The following is a 17,023-nucleotide window of genomic DNA, read 5'->3' as shown; positions in this document are numbered from 1 at the left end:
AAACAAACTATCAGAGGCCTAATCCAAACATCTCCTATCTGCTGTCAACACTCTCATTTAATACTTTAATTCTTAACTGTGGCTACACATACGTGTGATCATCATACATGTAACTGAGTTAATTCAATAATGGAGAAACAGTTTGGTGCAAACTACAGTAACGGTCTTATCATGAAGCACATACGCTGGCTCTAGCTAAATTGAAATAATGTTTATTTTTAATTGCACCTTAGCACCTAGCATCCCTGCATTTGAAGTTGACCCTAATGAAAAACATCCCACCCTCCTGCCAGCCCCACCAGGAACACAAACACACCAACACAAAGCCAGCGGGTCAAATTCAGCCCTCACACATCCTTCCCTCCATAACATCAGCCCCAACTGCATTTATATTGTTTAAAATGCTCACATCAACCACAGTGAGCACCACAGTGCACGAGGAGCCGCGTGGCTCAATGTAAATTAAATGGCCCGTCCTTTGAGTGCACTGGCTTATGTAAGCCGCTGCTGCTTGCCTCCCCCCCTCCACCATCCCCCACACCCCCCAGCAGCTCTCCTTCACTGCCTTTCTTTCCCTTCAGCAGCCTATCCATCCCATCCCCTGAAACCCTAATGCCTCGTAAACACACATCAGCCCAGTCCCAAATTAGAGGGTGCAGGAGGGGGGTAAGGAGGGATGGAGGGGGGTCTGACTCCCCGCATCCCTCATTTTCTCAGCCACCTTGAAAACAACACCCCAATTCCGGTGGTGCTTCTCCATTCCATCATTGTTAGTGCTCATCATCACATGCAGCAGTGTCACAATGCTCCCTGTCAACTCAAACCTGCCTGCACGCTCCACACTGATGCCCTTTTTTTTGTCTTATGGAAATAATGAGCACAAAAATGCATCTGGGGAGAACAATCTAGCTCGTCTTTTTGTTCATGCATCTTCTGTTTCTCTTCCATTCTCTCAGTATCCCTCCATCCTCTCCCCTCCTCCCTCCACCTTGCCCTCATCTCTCTCTGTGTCCTGCAGCCACAAGCGCTCCCTCACAGGCACAGGCACAAGCAAGGATTTTTGCAGGAGCTTCTTCTGAGCAATGTCAAAACACTTTTTTTGAGACAATCTCCTTCCTGCCTGGGTCATCGGAGTGCAACACAATGGAGGAAGACAGAAAAGATGATGGGGGTTAGAGTCGAGCGAGGAGGAGGAGAAGGAGGAGGTAAGGGAGGAGGGGGGAGGCCGGGGATGAAATGCGACAAAGGTTGAGAGCTGGATTCAAACCTATAATGTAAATGGTATGTTCAAGGCCCCCGAGTGGAGTGTGTAAAATCCATTTTTAGGAGCTGACATCAACACAATGGGCAGAGGAGGAGAAAGGATGGTGATATCATAACGCACAGCCGTTATTTCATCTCTGCTGCTCTCACACATTGTCTCTGGCTGGATTGAGCATGCCTGTACAGAGGTATGTGGTGTTCACGGTGTGCACATCCATCCATCTGAATTCATTATCATCAGAAAGAGGACACAGGGAGGCTGGAATGTGAATTCTCCATAATCTGAGCACAGTCAAGAAAAAAAAGGCTTACCTCCACATTTCAGCTCCGCTCAACCCTGCCTTGTTTCATCCTGTTCCTCTCTGCCGACTCCCTCCCCTGCTCTCCCCATGACAGCATTTTTCTGCTATCTATCTCCACGGTGAGGTTCCTTCTCCTCCTCCTGCTTCAGTTCCTCCTCCTGTCTGCCGATCCCTGTCTCTGTCTCTTTCTCTTCCTCTCCCCAAAAATAAAATCAAGCGACAGAGATCTTGTACACGGAACACACAAAAAATGCACACTTCCTCGATCTCTGTGGCGTCTAAACCGGCTTCTCTTATTCTGTTGTTAAAGTCAAGAGGCAGGTTGATTTGTGCCGTCCTCCTCCCTCTCTCTCTGATTCTATTCCATTCACATCACCCTAAAGCCAGCCCCTCTCTCTCTCTCTCTCTCTCTCTCTCACACACACACACACACACACACACGCAGCTTTACCACCCCCCCCGATCTCCTTGTCAGAACGAGGCTGAGGCAACGACAGACAGCAGCGTCCAAGAGAGCTCCCTGTGTCTTCAAATGAGCTGCAAAATGCTTCAGTGGCAGGACTGTGAATTTAGAATTTGTGCTGAATCAAGCATCCTCAAGATCCTTGAATAATAACATGACACGCACATCTAAGAATGTGGCAGATTAGACGCTGATGCAATGCTGTATCAAGATAGTCACCCCCCCTCCTCACAGACACAATTTCCGCATCATTCTTTTCCTGATATATTCACAGGAAGAGGAACCCATGCTGTCAAACAGCAGCTTTCATTTAAAGTCTTATTCTTGTGACATTTCTGCATGAACGAGATAAAGGCTTCAGAGCAGACTCAGGGGCAAAGGTGAAAATGTCACTGAATGTGTGTGTGTGTGTGTGAGCATGTGTGTGAGAGTGTTTATTTGTAGAGACCTTTGTGTAATCCCAAAACATAGCCAGGGTGGCCTGAGACCATAACAAACAATCGAACTGCTTTAAGAACAATGACAGCGCAGCAGAATAACAACAAAGCTGTTTTTGTTTTTTTTCTTAAGAGGAAACATACCTGGGAGTTTCTTGAGGACCTCATGATGATCAGAGGAACTGTGCTTTTTAACCTGCTACTGCAGCAAAGCCAAGTGTCCGGCACCATCCCCCTAATTACTGAGTGGAGTGGAGTCCCGGCTCGGCCATATGGCTGCGTGTGTGTGTTAGCAGGTCAGTGGCTCTGGTCTGGTCTAGGGTTTGGTTGGGTGGGGGCAGGGGAGGAGAAGCAGCCTGCGTTGCTGGTGGTGGAGCTGGTGTGTGTCTTTGGGAGATAAGGAGAATAAAAACAGAGGCACCAGTTGGTACAGAGTTGTCAAAACAAAAACAAGCATTCAACACTGAAATGATTGGTGATCAGGTGGAGTTTAGCATCATCATAAAAACAGGAGCAAGTAAAAAAAAAGTCTAATTAGTCATTATCACACACAAGTCAGAGAGTCTGAGGTAAAATACAGTGAAATATAATCAGTAAATATTGCTAAAGGCTAAATGAGAAGTAGATCAATAAAAAGATGAATGTTCTTACTAGTCAAAGTACCAGCTTACAGCCAGTTTGACTACATTAGACAATCTGCTCTCACTGACATTGAAGCTGAAGAAACAGTAGCTTCCATGGAGCATGATTTGTGATGGTCTGAGCCTCTTTAAAACAGCTTGTCATACCAGAGGTCATTTCCTTAATGGAGGTCCACGAGTATCAGTGCTGCAGTGACACCGTGTGGAAAGATTCTTCAATGACTCTGCAGAAAAACAGATGCCTCTGCTTTAACATATTAAGAGAAAACAAACTACAAAAAGAAGCATGTGCCCCTTGGCTGTTGACTCAATAGAAAAACAAGTTTCATTCTTAAAATTCAAGCCAAGTAAATTACAATCAGAAAGCTGGAGACCCATCAATGATTCATACCACAGCTTATTCTTTCCTCCAAAGTGAAAGCTATTAATGGATAGCTTTCAACATTATGAACCAATAATCTGTACGATGGATACAACCCAACTGCAGCATACATCAAGGCTGTGTGTATCCATTAAAAAAAAATGTTCACATTACTTTCCTCATTGTTAGCCTGTGACATGGCAAAATGTGGGTTACACGTTTTGCAAGAACCTAAGTTAAAACAGAGAATCATTAACATTGGCATTGCATATAAAGTTAAAACCTGGTGCAAATCCCTTACAAAAAAGAAGTTTATAAAGTATGCTATTGGTATACTTATTTTCAAGACAGTACACTTTCAGTTTACTTTCGATGTACTTATCCCAGGTATAATTAAAAAAGTAATGTGTAAGCATACTTAGATTATGCTTAAAAGTATATTTAAAAGTCTGAGTATACTTAGCCTATAGTTAAAAGTATAAAGAAAGTCTAAGTATACTTGGCTTTAACTGGGAAGTATAAGGAAAAGTCTGTGTATTTGGCATATACTTAACCCCTTTTGATCAAGACATACAAAGGAAAAGAAACAATAAATAAAAACTCAAATATAAGTATGATGTTAAGTTCACCTAAGAAGAACTTCAGAGTATACTTACAGTTTAAAAACTATTAAACTAGAAGCGTATTGAATTTTTTTTTACTATACTGAGGCTTGAAGTATACTTAAGAGTGCACTTTCATAGACTACAAAGTGGTTTGGAAGTTTATAAGTTGTATACTTGCAGAATACTTGTAGTATTGTTGCAGTACCAAATAAAACTTTAATATGACCTAGCTGTGTACTCAAAGTTTACTACTCTTAACTTAACAACATACTATTCTCTTAGTATACTTTTATGAACTAAAAGTAGACTACTATCATATAATTAGTGGACTTAAAGTGTACCAGCAGTACACTTCACAGTATACTTTCATAAACTGAAAAGTGTGCTACAAGTATATAACTAGTGCATTTAGAGTATACGTGTAAGTTTCGTTGTAGTATACTTGCAGTACAAAATAAAACTTAAACTAGCAGTGTACTCAAAGTTTACTTCTTTAAACCTAAAAAATACTTATAGTATACCTTTTTTAAAACTATAATGGGCCAATTTAGTCACAATAAGTATTGAAAAAGTACACTGGTAAGTAAACTACTAGTATATTAATATTAGTACACTAGCTGTAAAAAGTGTACTTGAAAAATACACTTTAACTTTACTTTAGTATACTTAATAAAATTAACTTGAAGTATGTTTCTTTTTTGTAAGGGATGTGACGCATGTCATTGTAAGAATTTATTAGATTAAACCTCTTAAGTCATAAATATAAAATTACTTTGATGCCAGAGGTTTTAATAGCATAAAATGTGTCACCAAGACGATTTAAGATGAGGATCTGTACCGACTGTCAGGATTTCCCAAATGACTGATGTGGAGAGGAGATGAGATGAGTGACAATTCCTCTCTGTTCTCGTGGGGCTGGCGCGAGACTCAGCCAGGTGTAGACAGAAAATGGGTCTGGTGGTAAAAAAGCGGCGGTGCATAGAAAACTCTCACAAGCAACAGATAACGACAAGATATCGTCAGCCTGAAGATTCGTGACATTTTAGATCAAATCTTGAGCTTTGAGAGTTTTGAAAAAGTAGTCTCCACCTGCAGAACAAGAATGGCACAATACTTTCTTTAAAGTTTTGCTTATTAAACAAAATATTTATACATGCATTTCTTTTTTAGCTTTTCAGCTTAGCTCTTTAGCTCTCTAGCTTAACGTCTCTCGACCTGGTTCTGGCAAGCTGTATGGTTTTTTTTTTTGGCTCTGCAGCAACTTCAACATCAACTAGCTTGATTTTTTTGAATTATGTTTGGAATCACAGGTTAGTAATTTACCTGGGGCTTGAATTTCTTAATTTTATACACTGCCGATGTCCACTAGTTGTCAATACTACTGAAACGGTTGTATCATTAAACCTGTCGTCTTGGTCTGACGTCAGAAGATTAACCGTTGCTGCCCCCTGGTGGCCGCTACACGAACTTTCAGCAACTGACATCTGCTGTGCACCAAGGGTTTTACCATTTATTGTAGTTTTGTGTGTTTGCAAATTATATTATTTAGTGAAGATGTGACTTTTACAATGGAATACCTGGTCTATAATCAAAGTTTTATTTTTGTTGTATAAATACTGCGGGATCTCTTTTGTTTTATATTGACCAACCATAACCGTCTCATTTTTGATTAACAATTTTGGTAGTAATAGCAGTTAAATAGTGACCTATGTTTAAAGTAGTGAGTATACAAGTGCGTCTTAAAAGTAAAAATCATAGAAAATTTCCAAATGTCCTTATGTTAATTCAGTAAGTAAATAAGATATTCTAGACTAATTACATGCTAACTAAAATGTTTTGAGCATTTTTCTCACTGAATTTTGATGTTTATAGCATACAGTTAAAACACACACACACACACACACACACACACACACACACACACACACACACACACACACACACACACACACACACACACACACACACACAAAATAAATTTAAAAAAATAAAAAATCGCAAAGTGATAGTATTGTAAAGCATAAATGCCATGTAACTCTTGATCTACTACAATAAACTCAACCACAACCGTGGTTGACTGCTGACTTTAAGGTTGTCCACAGGATACTGAGGGAGTAAACCACAGTCATCACAGAAATGGTTGGGTGTTTACAGAAGGCTCTTCCAGAGCTTATTAATGGCAGAGTGACTGAAATGGAAAAGAGGGATAGAAAGGTGAACAAGCAACAGAGATAACCGCAGCATTGAGAGTATTATCAGGCAAAGTCTTCTTTTCAACTTTCTGGGAGAGCTTTATAGGAAAGCTAAACCTGAGAGGGGTCTCCTCTTACCTTGGCTTCAGAGAAAAAGGAAGAAAGGTAATGGGCTATAGCTCAGTGCTCCAAAGTTCTCTTTTCAGATAGCAGCAAGTCCAGCATTTCTTTCAAAACCAAGGTCTGGAGGAATAGTGGAGGCACAGAGTCCTAGGTGTTTGCAGTCCATTGTGAAGTATGTGCAGTCTGTGATGATTTGGGGGCCATGTCATGTATGGTGTTGATCCGGCATTTTTAAGATTTTAGAGCATTTCATGCTTCCACCTGCAGACAAGTCTTAAAAAGATACAGATTCCATTTCTATGAGCAGGACTTGGCACCTGGCCATGGCACCAACACTAATTCCTGAACAATTTACTGACCATTTTCTTGTGCTTGACTGTGTCAACTCAACTGACCATAGCCCCTTTAAGAATCTGTGGGTTACTTTTTAAAAGGAGGATGAGAAGTTAAAAGCAGCACGAGTTGATCATCCCCACATGGATGCAGGGACTCATGTTAAAAAAAAAAAAAAAAAAAAAAACTCTACACAAGTACAAATAAACATACTTCTCAGAAAATTGGCACAAGTGTTTTCACTGGATTATTCTCATAAAGTGAGATTTAGTTTTATGATTTATAAACCAAATAACGAAAACAAGTTTAAAATACTGTTGGAGCTGGTCCAAAGGCCTGAACACATTTTGGACACAGTTTTTAGAAAAAAAATTTAATCAACAAGTTTTTCATATCAAACTTTGAGATCATACTCTTGACTGTTTATGATATACTCAATCATTTCAACAGGGTCATTTCTTTTGTGAAATGTAAACATAAAGTACAAACAGAAAGTAATTTATCACTTTCACATAATTTCCTGTTCGTATTGTGCAGTCAGTTAGTTTATATTACGATAAAAAAATGACAACTGTACACAAAATTTACATTCCGCTAACAGTTCAACATGGCTTCTGTCTTCTAAGCTATTATTTTTACAATCAGGTCCAGTATGTACAGTAACAGGGAACAAGTGTTTAATTTAAGAGGGTGATTTGTCTCATTGCACACTGTACTGATGGTCATAGAGGAGAGAAATGTGGGAAAAAGAAGAAAAAGTCACCTGAATGATCACAAAGAGCAAAACAATCCCTTAAGATTTCAATGTAGCTAATGTGGTTCGCTATGGCTGTAGATCTTGACATTTGAAAAGTGTCTGCATCCACACTTTTTATCTGAATGTACATATTCTTACTAGTGAATACTGTTAGTCCAATAAGACCAGTAAAATGATCTGAGCCCAGTTCAGGGACTCAAGGAAAGATATGTTGAAATCCAGGCACTCAAAGGGAATCACAATAAACCAACATTTTCAGTGGGACTGATCAGTTTCTTTGTCTCAGGCAGAATATAATCATAAACAGGGTCTAGTAAACAGAAGAGAGTGTTTTATTTTTGTTGTTTTTGTCACCGCTGACTTTTTTAAATCAAGTGCTGAGAGCCTTTCAAAACCTCTTTCTATGATGAATATTGACAATAAACGCTTCCAGATCTCAAGTAAAATGTGTTCATTGCTTCTTTTATGATGGGCAGTCCTCTTGTTGGTTCAGAAAGTGAGTGGGTTTCCATGTTTCCAATAAGACAGTCTAATAAAAACATTTATCTGATCCACAGTTTGCTTTGACTTTGCCATCTGCAGGTTAGAGAAGGTAATCAGTGAACCAGGCCGGGACTCTACCACTTTCCCCTCTTGCTCCAGTCTTTTGGCGTGAAGTGGAGACATTTTGGATCTATGCGCAAGTGTCTCTTCTGCATCGCCCTTTCATGACCATCCACAATGTCCTCTGAAAGAGTTAGAATGTACTGACCCTAGATCCAAGAAACCAGACAAGGAAACAGTTAGGACTTAAAGAAACTACAAGCCTTTCCTGTAAACTGCTTGTAATTTAGTATCAAATATAGTTTATATCTTTAGCAAAAGCAGTTTGAAAACCTTCAAAAGGTTTTTCCTTTTTATCAAGATATTAAATAGTGTCAAACAAAAGATTCAAACAGCTGCAAAAAGTAAACTTACTGTAAGCTAACAGTTTTATAAACTGGTGTAAAAACCGTAACAGAGTCAGGAATTGTTTAAATCTAGTTCAAACTGTTTTTCTTCACACTATATCAAATCACTTGATGCAACTACTAATACATTTATATCCCAGTTATTTGCCTGTTATTTTCAGAAAGTTTTCAGACCAAATTTAAAGGAAACTAGTTTCAGTTTAAAGCTGGGGTGGACTGCATGTCACTGATGAGTACTAGATAATATTTGTACACCAGAGAAGGGAAATTAAGAAGATTATGGTAATAAAAGAAATTGGAAAGCAGCAAAAGTCTCCTACCTTGTAATAGTTGATGAGGTTGAGGTACTGAAGTGTTGAAATGACGTCTTCTTTCTTCACACTTGTGATTTCACTGATTTCACTGGTGGAACAAAACAAAAACAGGTCAAATGAGAAGACAACCTGCTTTTTAAGGTCTCTCTGCATCAGATGACACAATTTACAGTGCACTGCAAAGATGGCCAGTCAAAAAAGACAGAAAAAATTAAAAGACAGTCCCACTAAAAAAACTAATGATCTTCAAATAGTTTGTCAATGTTTGTACATCTCTGAGAGAGGGTGTGCTTAAATTATTCTCTACGTTAAGATTTTTTTTTTAATGTCCATTGTAATTTGAATTGGTTGGCCAAATTGCATACACGGATCAAATCTTTTCAAAAATGCATTTCCTTTTTTTTACCCAAGGACTTGTTAAACATTTTTTCCATAAAAAAAATCGGACAATAGTTGTGTCGTGAAAATCATTTTTAGTCAAGCTGAAGGATGATACATAATGCTAATAACCACATACTTGATGGTAATCTGTGGCCTCTCTCCGTTGTCAGGTTTTAGATCCATGAGTATTTCCAGGATGGTTTGGGACCAGTAAGAGCGATAGGACAGAAGACCCAGGTCAGAGAGCGGCTTTTCAGGAGTACCCGTCTTCCCTTCTACTTTGGACAGCTCATAACCTGACAAACACACACAGAGTGCAGAAAATCAGCACCAATGAGATGATATTGCTGATTATTTACTAAGCTTTGGTCCAAAGCTGGTTCTGCACTTACTAAACTCAATGAGCAATTTGCCGTAACCTCTCCTCTGGTAAGGAGGTAAGGTCAAGATGCAGGCAACATTATAATCTTCCGTCGACTCTTTTTCCTGCAAACACAATATAAAACTGAATTAGGTCTAAAGAAGCCCTGGGTAGGAATGACTGGGTTAATTTGTTCTAACTCACTGTTTACCTTAGAGAAGTAGCCCACTATGTGAAACCCTTTGGAGTCATACTCCGTCATTACATAGAAGAGGAAAGGGTCTGTGTCGTAATACAGGGTTTTATGGTCCAAGAAACACTTAGCAAGTAAACACAAGTTCTGGGAATATGTCTGAAAATAACAAAAGCAGACATTAGTAAGTGCTGTAAAACATTCAGTAAAATATAAAACTGCAAAGGGAAGAGAAACGTATCATATAACTTACTTTATTTTTCCTGCCATCAATCTCAAAGAAGGAGATGGTGCCTTTGCGGTAGATCTCGTTGCCTGGTGGGTGTCTGAGATTACATTTTGTCTGTCAAAGATGATAGACACAAGAAGATAAGTGCAAGAATCTAAACAGAGATTAAAGGCTTAATCTGGTGACATGCTGATGATTCCTACCAAATGCCTCTGCAGACACTTCAGGCTCTTGAGGTACTTGAGACAGAATTCACAGAGGTAGAGGATGGGCAGCGTGGTGAGTTCCTGTGGGTACGGTGAGAAGTACCAGGGCTTCAGCCTGTGACGTCCCAGCTCTATACACTCAATGTTTTTCATCCGGGTGACAATGTCATCATGACTGCGGTCAGACACCAAACTGCCAGTCATGCGGGGAGCAGTCGGGATGCCATCAGAGCTGTCCTGGGAGTCCTGGTGGTAAATAATGTTAAGGCATTAAAAAAAACGAATGTAGTTCTTAGAAGATTTTTCGCACATCATGTTCAATCAAAGTGGCTCTGCAGGCTAAGGTAAGCAGAAACTCCGTGTTATCAGACCCACTAAGGTACAGATGATTTGGGAAGTAGCTGCGTTTCCATTACACCCAGAATTGCACATAACGTAAATATCGCAGTAAAGAAATGGAAATGGAAACACTACATTTTTGAAAAACGTCTCAAATATTGATAAAAAGCTTAAACGCTCTCATGAGGTGGTTTTTCAGAAGTTTTGATATTGAACTTTATTGCAAAAGTGCAATGGAAACACCTTTTTCGCAAAAACAAGTTGCGTTGTCATAACAACGCACCTCCCTCACCTCATCGCACGCGTTCACTGCCACACATACAGACCGGCGTTCATATTTTGACAGCTGTGCTGTTATTTTTATGTTCAGTGCAGATGTTTGTGTTTTTGACCAACATTTGTGAAGGCATCAGGACGGCTGTGAGCGGGTCAGAGTCAGAATGCAGCAGGAGGACGGGCGTGAAGGTTGGTGAGTGAACGAGCAGACGAGCTGGAGATCATGAGTTTCATTCATTGTTTTGTTTCCGCTTTTTTACAGTCTATGGTTTCCGCCTGTTTTGAGTAGGTGTGATCACGGCCAACAGTTTGACCAGTGAATAAAAACACTAATGCATGAATTGGCATCATCATCAGTGCAGCGTCCGGACGCTGGTTGCGTTTTCTTTTACTCAAGTTGTGCGCAATTCTAGTCTGGTGGAAACACCAGCAAGGTGCAATTATTCTTTATCCAAAATTCAGGAATATCACTTTTATTTTGCAAAAAAGTGTGATGCACAGCTAAACAGAATCAGTGGGCAATATACTAGGCAATAGATAGGAAGTAAAACAGACCTCTGGTGGTGGTAGAAAGACACTGGCACTTTGAGGGTTGTTATACTGTAAGACCTTTATCATCTGTCAGAGGAAGACAAAAACACAGGCTTTAGGACTTCAGAACTGGAAAAAAAACAGTTGCCAAGCTTAACTGACTGGACAGAAAGTAAAAAAAAATGTGTAAGGAAAGATCATGCAAGCAAATCTTGTTCCTTTGTTTTATGACACAAGTGTGTTTCACTGCATGCTAGGGTTTGAAGTTGAGTACACAATCAAAATATAATGGGATGCAGTAAGCACCTTTAATGGATTATGCCATCCAACCCAAAAAATACTAACATACTGTACATAATCCACTGCGATAGCAGAATGTAAAACAAAGTTAAGTGATTAAATTAACCACTACAGCGAACTATCAAATGTTACACGGTTTTCTGTGATTCGTGTTGAATAGCACTTTATACAGCATCATCAAAAAAAAAATTAAAGCCAGTCTTTGCTGACTGGATGTTAGCTGCACTAACATATGACTATAAACAGAGGAGTTGTTAGGTTTTATGTCCAACACTTACCATAAAGAAAAAACACAATACTCAACCACACATGAAATTAATTACTGAATGGAAAACTGTTGTGTCAAAGTACTGAACGAGGACGATGATAGCATGAGAAAAGCTTGAGAAGACAAAATCTTTGTTTTACCAACGAAAGACAGAAAGTGGGAAAAAAACAGGCCAAGCACCAATTTAAGAAATTTAAAAGAATGTTGGAAGGGTATATATTTGTTTTCCTGCAGATTTTTCTGCAAAACCCTCCAGGAATCTTTAATCTTGCTTATACTGTCAGAGTGTTTAGGTTCTTTTTTTTTTTATTTAAAAGTATTGCAGATTTTCAAAATGGATGAAATGTGACTAATTTTACAGTCACAATTATTTTATTTTGTCTTGACTGAAAATGCGTCCAAAATCAGCAAATACTGTAGATTATTTTGTAGTTTGCAGTGAAAAATAAATACAGCTGAATATAATGCAGTACTGAAGTTACCTCGTCAGCTCCTCCACAGTTAGCTTTTCGTTTTCTCCCGGGCTGTGAGGGGATGAGTCGCCTGGCGGTTCCGTTCTGTATTCATAAGAGGTGACGCATTACTCTGACCGTCAAAAAACTTAACTCCAACGTAAAATAATTACAGGGGATCAGTTGGTACCGTTGTAAGCAAGGAGAGCTGTTCGTGGTCTTCCCGTGTCTTGAAGTTGGAGTTGGTCTCTCTCGCAGCAGGAAAAACAGATGCCTGAGAGGCTTCAGCTGAACCTGGCAGGGAGGGCACAGGGGTGGCCGGGGATACCTGAGTCGCCAAGGGGACGGCTTCTACTTTCCTCTTCTGCGGTAAATAAACATTGTTAGAAATTTGGCTTTAATGAGATTACACTTGCACACAACAGAGTCAAGGTTTTTTTATCCAATGATTCTAGTCAGATCAACACACGTCAAATCTTTTGAGACAAACACATGTAGTGATAAAAAGCTCAGGATGTATTTCATGAAGAGTGCCACAGTGATACTACCTGCAGTTTGCACACCGATAGGAGCTAAAACTGTGTCTTTTTAATAGTCAATGCACATTTTTTTGATTAGGCTTGAACAGTATTAAACTACTGTAAATGAACCCTATTCAAACCTGGTATTAAGATGCAGTAGACACAGATCAGCTGCAGCTGCATAGATACAGTTTAGATATGCAAACAGGAGTCTTTTCTTTCCACAACAGAGGGCCGGCGGGCACACATCATTAGCTTTTTCAACATGTTTCCAATTCAATAAAAACTTTGTCTGTACATGTGATTTTAGGACATATTTCATTTCAAGATCTGCAGATGCTTATTCAAACACTTTTATGAACACTTGATGAGAGAGAGATCACAACAGAAATAGAGAATGCTGGCTACCTTGACTCGTGGCTTGTCAAGTCCAGTGCAAACACCGGACAAACTTTTGGATACACTGAGTGTTAAGCCACTTCCAGATGTGATCTGCACGACTGAAACTTCATCTTCTTTTTTTGTGTCGTGGTTGTTTATATCTGGAGTTCCATGCAGTTCAGCATGACCCGATAGCTGTATGATCACACAAGATGCACATTAACACCAGGTTCAAACACGGGGCTTAGGTCATTTTGAGAATGGGTCAATTCAAGTTGTACCGGTGTGGGGAGTGTTTTGCCTCTGGAGGGAGCTGTGGCAGATTGTACGTTGAGATCTAGACTCTTCCTCTGAATTGAACAGAAAGGAAGAGAAGGGAAAGGGTTAATTTACATTCATTTTAGCACTCAGATTAATACTTTGGTGTGAAATTTACCTCATCTTTTGATAACACAACATTTAAAAGAACAGTCTCTTCTGGTTGCCCTTTGTGGTCAAATAATTTCTGAGGAATTATAAACAGAAGTTTAAAAGTGAAAAGTGATGATTTTAGTGTTCCTTACAGGTGGAATCTTTTTGACAGGCACAAAACACACTTCAGTGTTTTGTTATGATTCTCTTACAGTGTCAAGACTTAATCAGGGGATATGCTAAAATCCATTCAACCAACAAAGTAACAATATACTCTTTAATCATTCCAACAGGATGCAATGCAATATGAGTAGACAGTAGCAAGACCATGTAAATGGCTGTTAATACGCTAAAACCGTACAGAATCAAAATGTGTAAAATTGTCATTTTCTTTTTCTGTGTGTGTGGGTGTGTGTGTGTGTGTGTGTGTGTGTGTGTGTGTGTGTGTGTGTGTGTGTGTGTGTGTGTGTGTGTGTGTGTGTGCTGCTGGCAGTTTTAATCGCCAAACACCAATTTTTAATACAGCTTGATATGATCTATACCACAAATTATTGAATCAAATGTTTAAAAAAGCAACAGACACTGATGAAAAATGTGTTTCTGTATATCTTGACTTAAAAGTAAAAAAAAGTAAAATGAAGCATTCACAATGATCAAACAACATTATACATCTCTAAGCTGATTGCTGTTATGTTTCGGGGTCTGAGACAAACACTTGGTGGAGTAACTTATGCTTACCACTTCTCTTTCAGGAGAACTGGGGCGGGAGCCGGACAGACCATTCTTGGTTGGTGTTTTAGCTTCTTTCTTAGGGAACTGAAGCTTCTTCATGTCCAGCCTGTCTCCTGTGACCCACTCATCCAGGCGCTTGTTGACTTGAGATGAAAGCAGTTAAACATAAACAACATAGTTCTGCTAAAAACTTTCTGTGCAGAATCTTGTTGCGGCTCTGGGTTTTTTAAAAGATTTTTGGAGACATAATCTAGTCTAGTGGCCATAAAGAAAAATATATTGATAAGCAATAATGATAAAACTGACACATTTAGTTGTAGGAAAATATGCTCATGTTCATAAACGAAGCACGTATAATATTTCTGTATCAGTTATTTGACTTTGATTGGAACAAACTGTTCCAACAAATTGGTTAATGACTGATTAGTTAACAGCAGTGGAAAAAACAACAAGATAATGTATAACTAGCAAGGATTATAGTTAACTAGGGCAGATATAAGCAAGAGAGGTCAAAACATGAGACAGAAATATTGACACACTTTGCTACTTTGCTCAGGCCTCCATATCTTTCATTCCTCTGGTGCTGTTGCAGTGAGTTACAGCTGCCTGCAGCCATTAGGGTTACAATCACATTGCAGATCCACTGTTTTATTTTTTATTCAATAGTTCTATTTAACCTTCACTTATCCAGGGGAAGAGAAGCTAATTATAAGCTCAAAATCTCCTTTTCATTCAGGTACCTGCCAAGACAGTTAATTAAGTTTCTGACAGTCAGTCATGCACATTACTAGATAAGCTGTATGTATTGGCATTTAATTACTTAACTGCAAATACAAGACAAGCGCACATTTTTACTTGTATTTATATGGGGAAAAACAGCTTGTCTCATATGTAAAATAAAATTAAAAAAAAACAAGGCAAAGCAGAAGTTACACAAACTATACTCACAGTCAATGTAGTGAACATAGTAAAGCTTTCGTGATGATACTTCCTTCACACTTAGAATTTCAGCCAAAGCTGCAAAAGAAGAAAAAATCCATTACCACAACATATTTGATTTACCAGCATGCCACAAAAAGCTTTGAAAATACACCCAAACATTTGTTTGCTTTGACAATAATAATAATAATAGTGATAACAGCAGTTATAATATTGATATAAAGTGCTCCTCATGTAATGCATGTCTCTAAGTACATTTAAAAAATAGATTGTAAATTAGAAAATAAATGTGCTGGGACACTTTGATTTTCCCCCAAAAAATATCTATCAGACAGAATTATGGTGTCATGTCTCCAATATTAGGGAAAGAATGTGAAATGGTAGCCGTTTCTGTTGGTCCAAATGTTTGGATTTGTAATATTTAATCAATGCAAAGAGATACACATTGATTTTTGTAGGAAAACGACATTTAGCTCATCTGTATACTCGCATAAAGTCTGATAAGAAATGACCAGAATTAAAAGCTCTTACTTACACAGACAAAAAAAACCGCTAAACCACATGAAAAGCGTTGCAATCAACTACTTGTCTGTCAGGCTAAACCGTTATAAAAGATCTTTTTTCTCTAGATTTATGCTAATAAATAATACAAGTTAAGCTGTCAAATGAGCCATTCCAGCGTTTTAAACACTCACCCGACGTTAAAGAAAGGGTTTCGACTAAAATCTAATGTTATATTTTATTTGTATTGCAAAATAATGTACGTTATAATTGTACTGATTCGTGCTGAGACAGTGTGATGTTGATGACGCTGTCACAAACGTTCGTATAAGTCCACTGATGCTGTCCCGCTAAATGTGTCTGCTGTGGCTGTGATGTTTACAGCGCCTGAGCTGGAGGCCATTGAGTCTGTTAACAACAGCTGAGGTTCGCCTGTTAGCATTAGCTAGCTTAGCACTGGAAAAACAACCGGACAATACTTACGCCATTCGTCCTCGTGTTCTTGGTTTTTCCGAAGAACGGGGAGGCGACAGCCCTCGACAATCTCGACCTGTTTAAAAAATACGTTCATTTTCATCCTCAAACCAATTAATGTCTGAATACCAAAATAATATATACATCGAAATCCTACCGAAGACGAGGGATCCGCCATTTTCGTCATCTGTGAGAGTGGCAGCAGGGTGTTGTGGGAAAATGCCGGTCCAAGACAAAGATGATAGAAACGGCAAGATGTTGGCTCGAAAGGAGCGGAAGTTTGAAAACGAACCCGGAAACACGAGGCAGTTCTTAAGCTGTCACGTCCCGACAAATATCTGTGAAATACGGATATTAAGACCGTTTTGTTTTGAAAAATCCCCGTCTTTCGACTGAATAGGCAAGCACAATACTGCGTTTTTTCTCCATGCCTATTCACTTGGAGTGTGTTTCCTACATACCCTTATTATTTTTAGTCAGACCATCTGTGACTGGTTGATCAGTGTGGCGCTTGTGATAAGTCTGTTCTCCCCAATTATAACAGAAGTAAATTTCTAATTTTAATTGTGTTTTGCATTTGTTAGCAACATGCCAATATATTCTGAGTTCCCACTCTAAAATGTCTAATTACTTTAATTTCTTTACTAGAAACACCCAAATGTGTTTTCCAACGTGCGATTTTCTGGGGGAAGTTTCCGGTGACATGCGGCCTGCTGTGAGACTGGGTTGTTTTTCCTGGTCAAGTTTTCAGTTGAGTTGCGTTAAATAAATTGTCTCTTATATTTAT

At 39.0% G+C, this 17,023-nt stretch overlaps 2 protein-coding genes and 1 long non-coding RNA gene across 8 annotated transcripts in view; all 3 read right to left on the bottom strand.

The window, feature by feature from the left end:
- Positions 1-1,955, bottom strand: part of sipa1 (signal-induced proliferation-associated 1) — a 43,726-nt gene extending 41,771 nt beyond the window's left edge. The window contains exon 1 of one of the 2 annotated variants that reach the window (XM_074671850.1): positions 1,576-1,955. The gene's annotated coding sequence lies outside the window, so the exon portion shown is untranslated. The remainder of the gene's footprint in view (positions 1-1,575) is intronic. The other variant, XM_074671849.1, reaches the window with a different exon arrangement.
- A 660-nt stretch (positions 1,956-2,615) lies between these two features.
- On the bottom strand, positions 2,616-5,540 carry LOC141792207 (uncharacterized). Its single transcript, XR_012598360.1, has 4 exons — positions 5,396-5,540; positions 4,911-5,161; positions 3,254-3,330; positions 2,616-2,852 (listed from the first exon to the last, which is right to left on the bottom strand). It is a non-coding gene; the product is annotated as an uncharacterized LOC141792207 (long non-coding RNA).
- A 1,590-nt stretch (positions 5,541-7,130) lies between these two features.
- Positions 7,131-16,471, bottom strand: LOC141791997 (histone acetyltransferase KAT5). Of its 5 annotated transcripts, XM_074672740.1 has the most exons (17): positions 16,394-16,471; positions 16,246-16,312; positions 15,271-15,339; positions 14,329-14,465; positions 13,616-13,684; positions 13,461-13,529; positions 13,207-13,374; positions 12,468-12,641; positions 12,308-12,382; positions 11,282-11,344; positions 10,109-10,357; positions 9,930-10,019; positions 9,695-9,835; positions 9,515-9,608; positions 9,259-9,418; positions 8,748-8,829; positions 7,132-8,229 (listed from the first exon to the last, which is right to left on the bottom strand). In XM_074672740.1, the coding sequence occupies exons 1-17, from the start codon at positions 16,421-16,423 to the stop codon at positions 8,095-8,097; spliced, it is 1,872 nt and encodes a 623-aa protein (XP_074528841.1). In that variant the 5' UTR covers positions 16,424-16,471; the 3' UTR covers positions 7,132-8,094. The 5 variants fall into 5 exon arrangements, with proteins under 5 accessions (XP_074528843.1, XP_074528841.1, XP_074528845.1 ...); XM_074672742.1 differs by lacking the exon at positions 13,207-13,374 and having other exon boundaries at positions 7,131-8,229; XM_074672741.1 differs by lacking the exon at positions 13,616-13,684 and having other exon boundaries at positions 7,134-8,229.
- Positions 16,472-17,023: the final 552 nt, after the last annotated feature.

This window comes from Halichoeres trimaculatus, unplaced genomic scaffold (genome assembly GCF_033239565.1).
Source record: "Halichoeres trimaculatus isolate MK-OKI-2021-1 unplaced genomic scaffold, fHalTri1.1 fHalTri1_scaffold_6, whole genome shotgun sequence".
Taxonomy (NCBI): domain Eukaryota; kingdom Metazoa; phylum Chordata; class Actinopteri; order Labriformes; family Labridae; genus Halichoeres; species Halichoeres trimaculatus.
The sequence above is the reverse complement of the archived record's forward strand: the minus strand, read 5'-3'. Positions and strand labels throughout refer to the sequence as shown.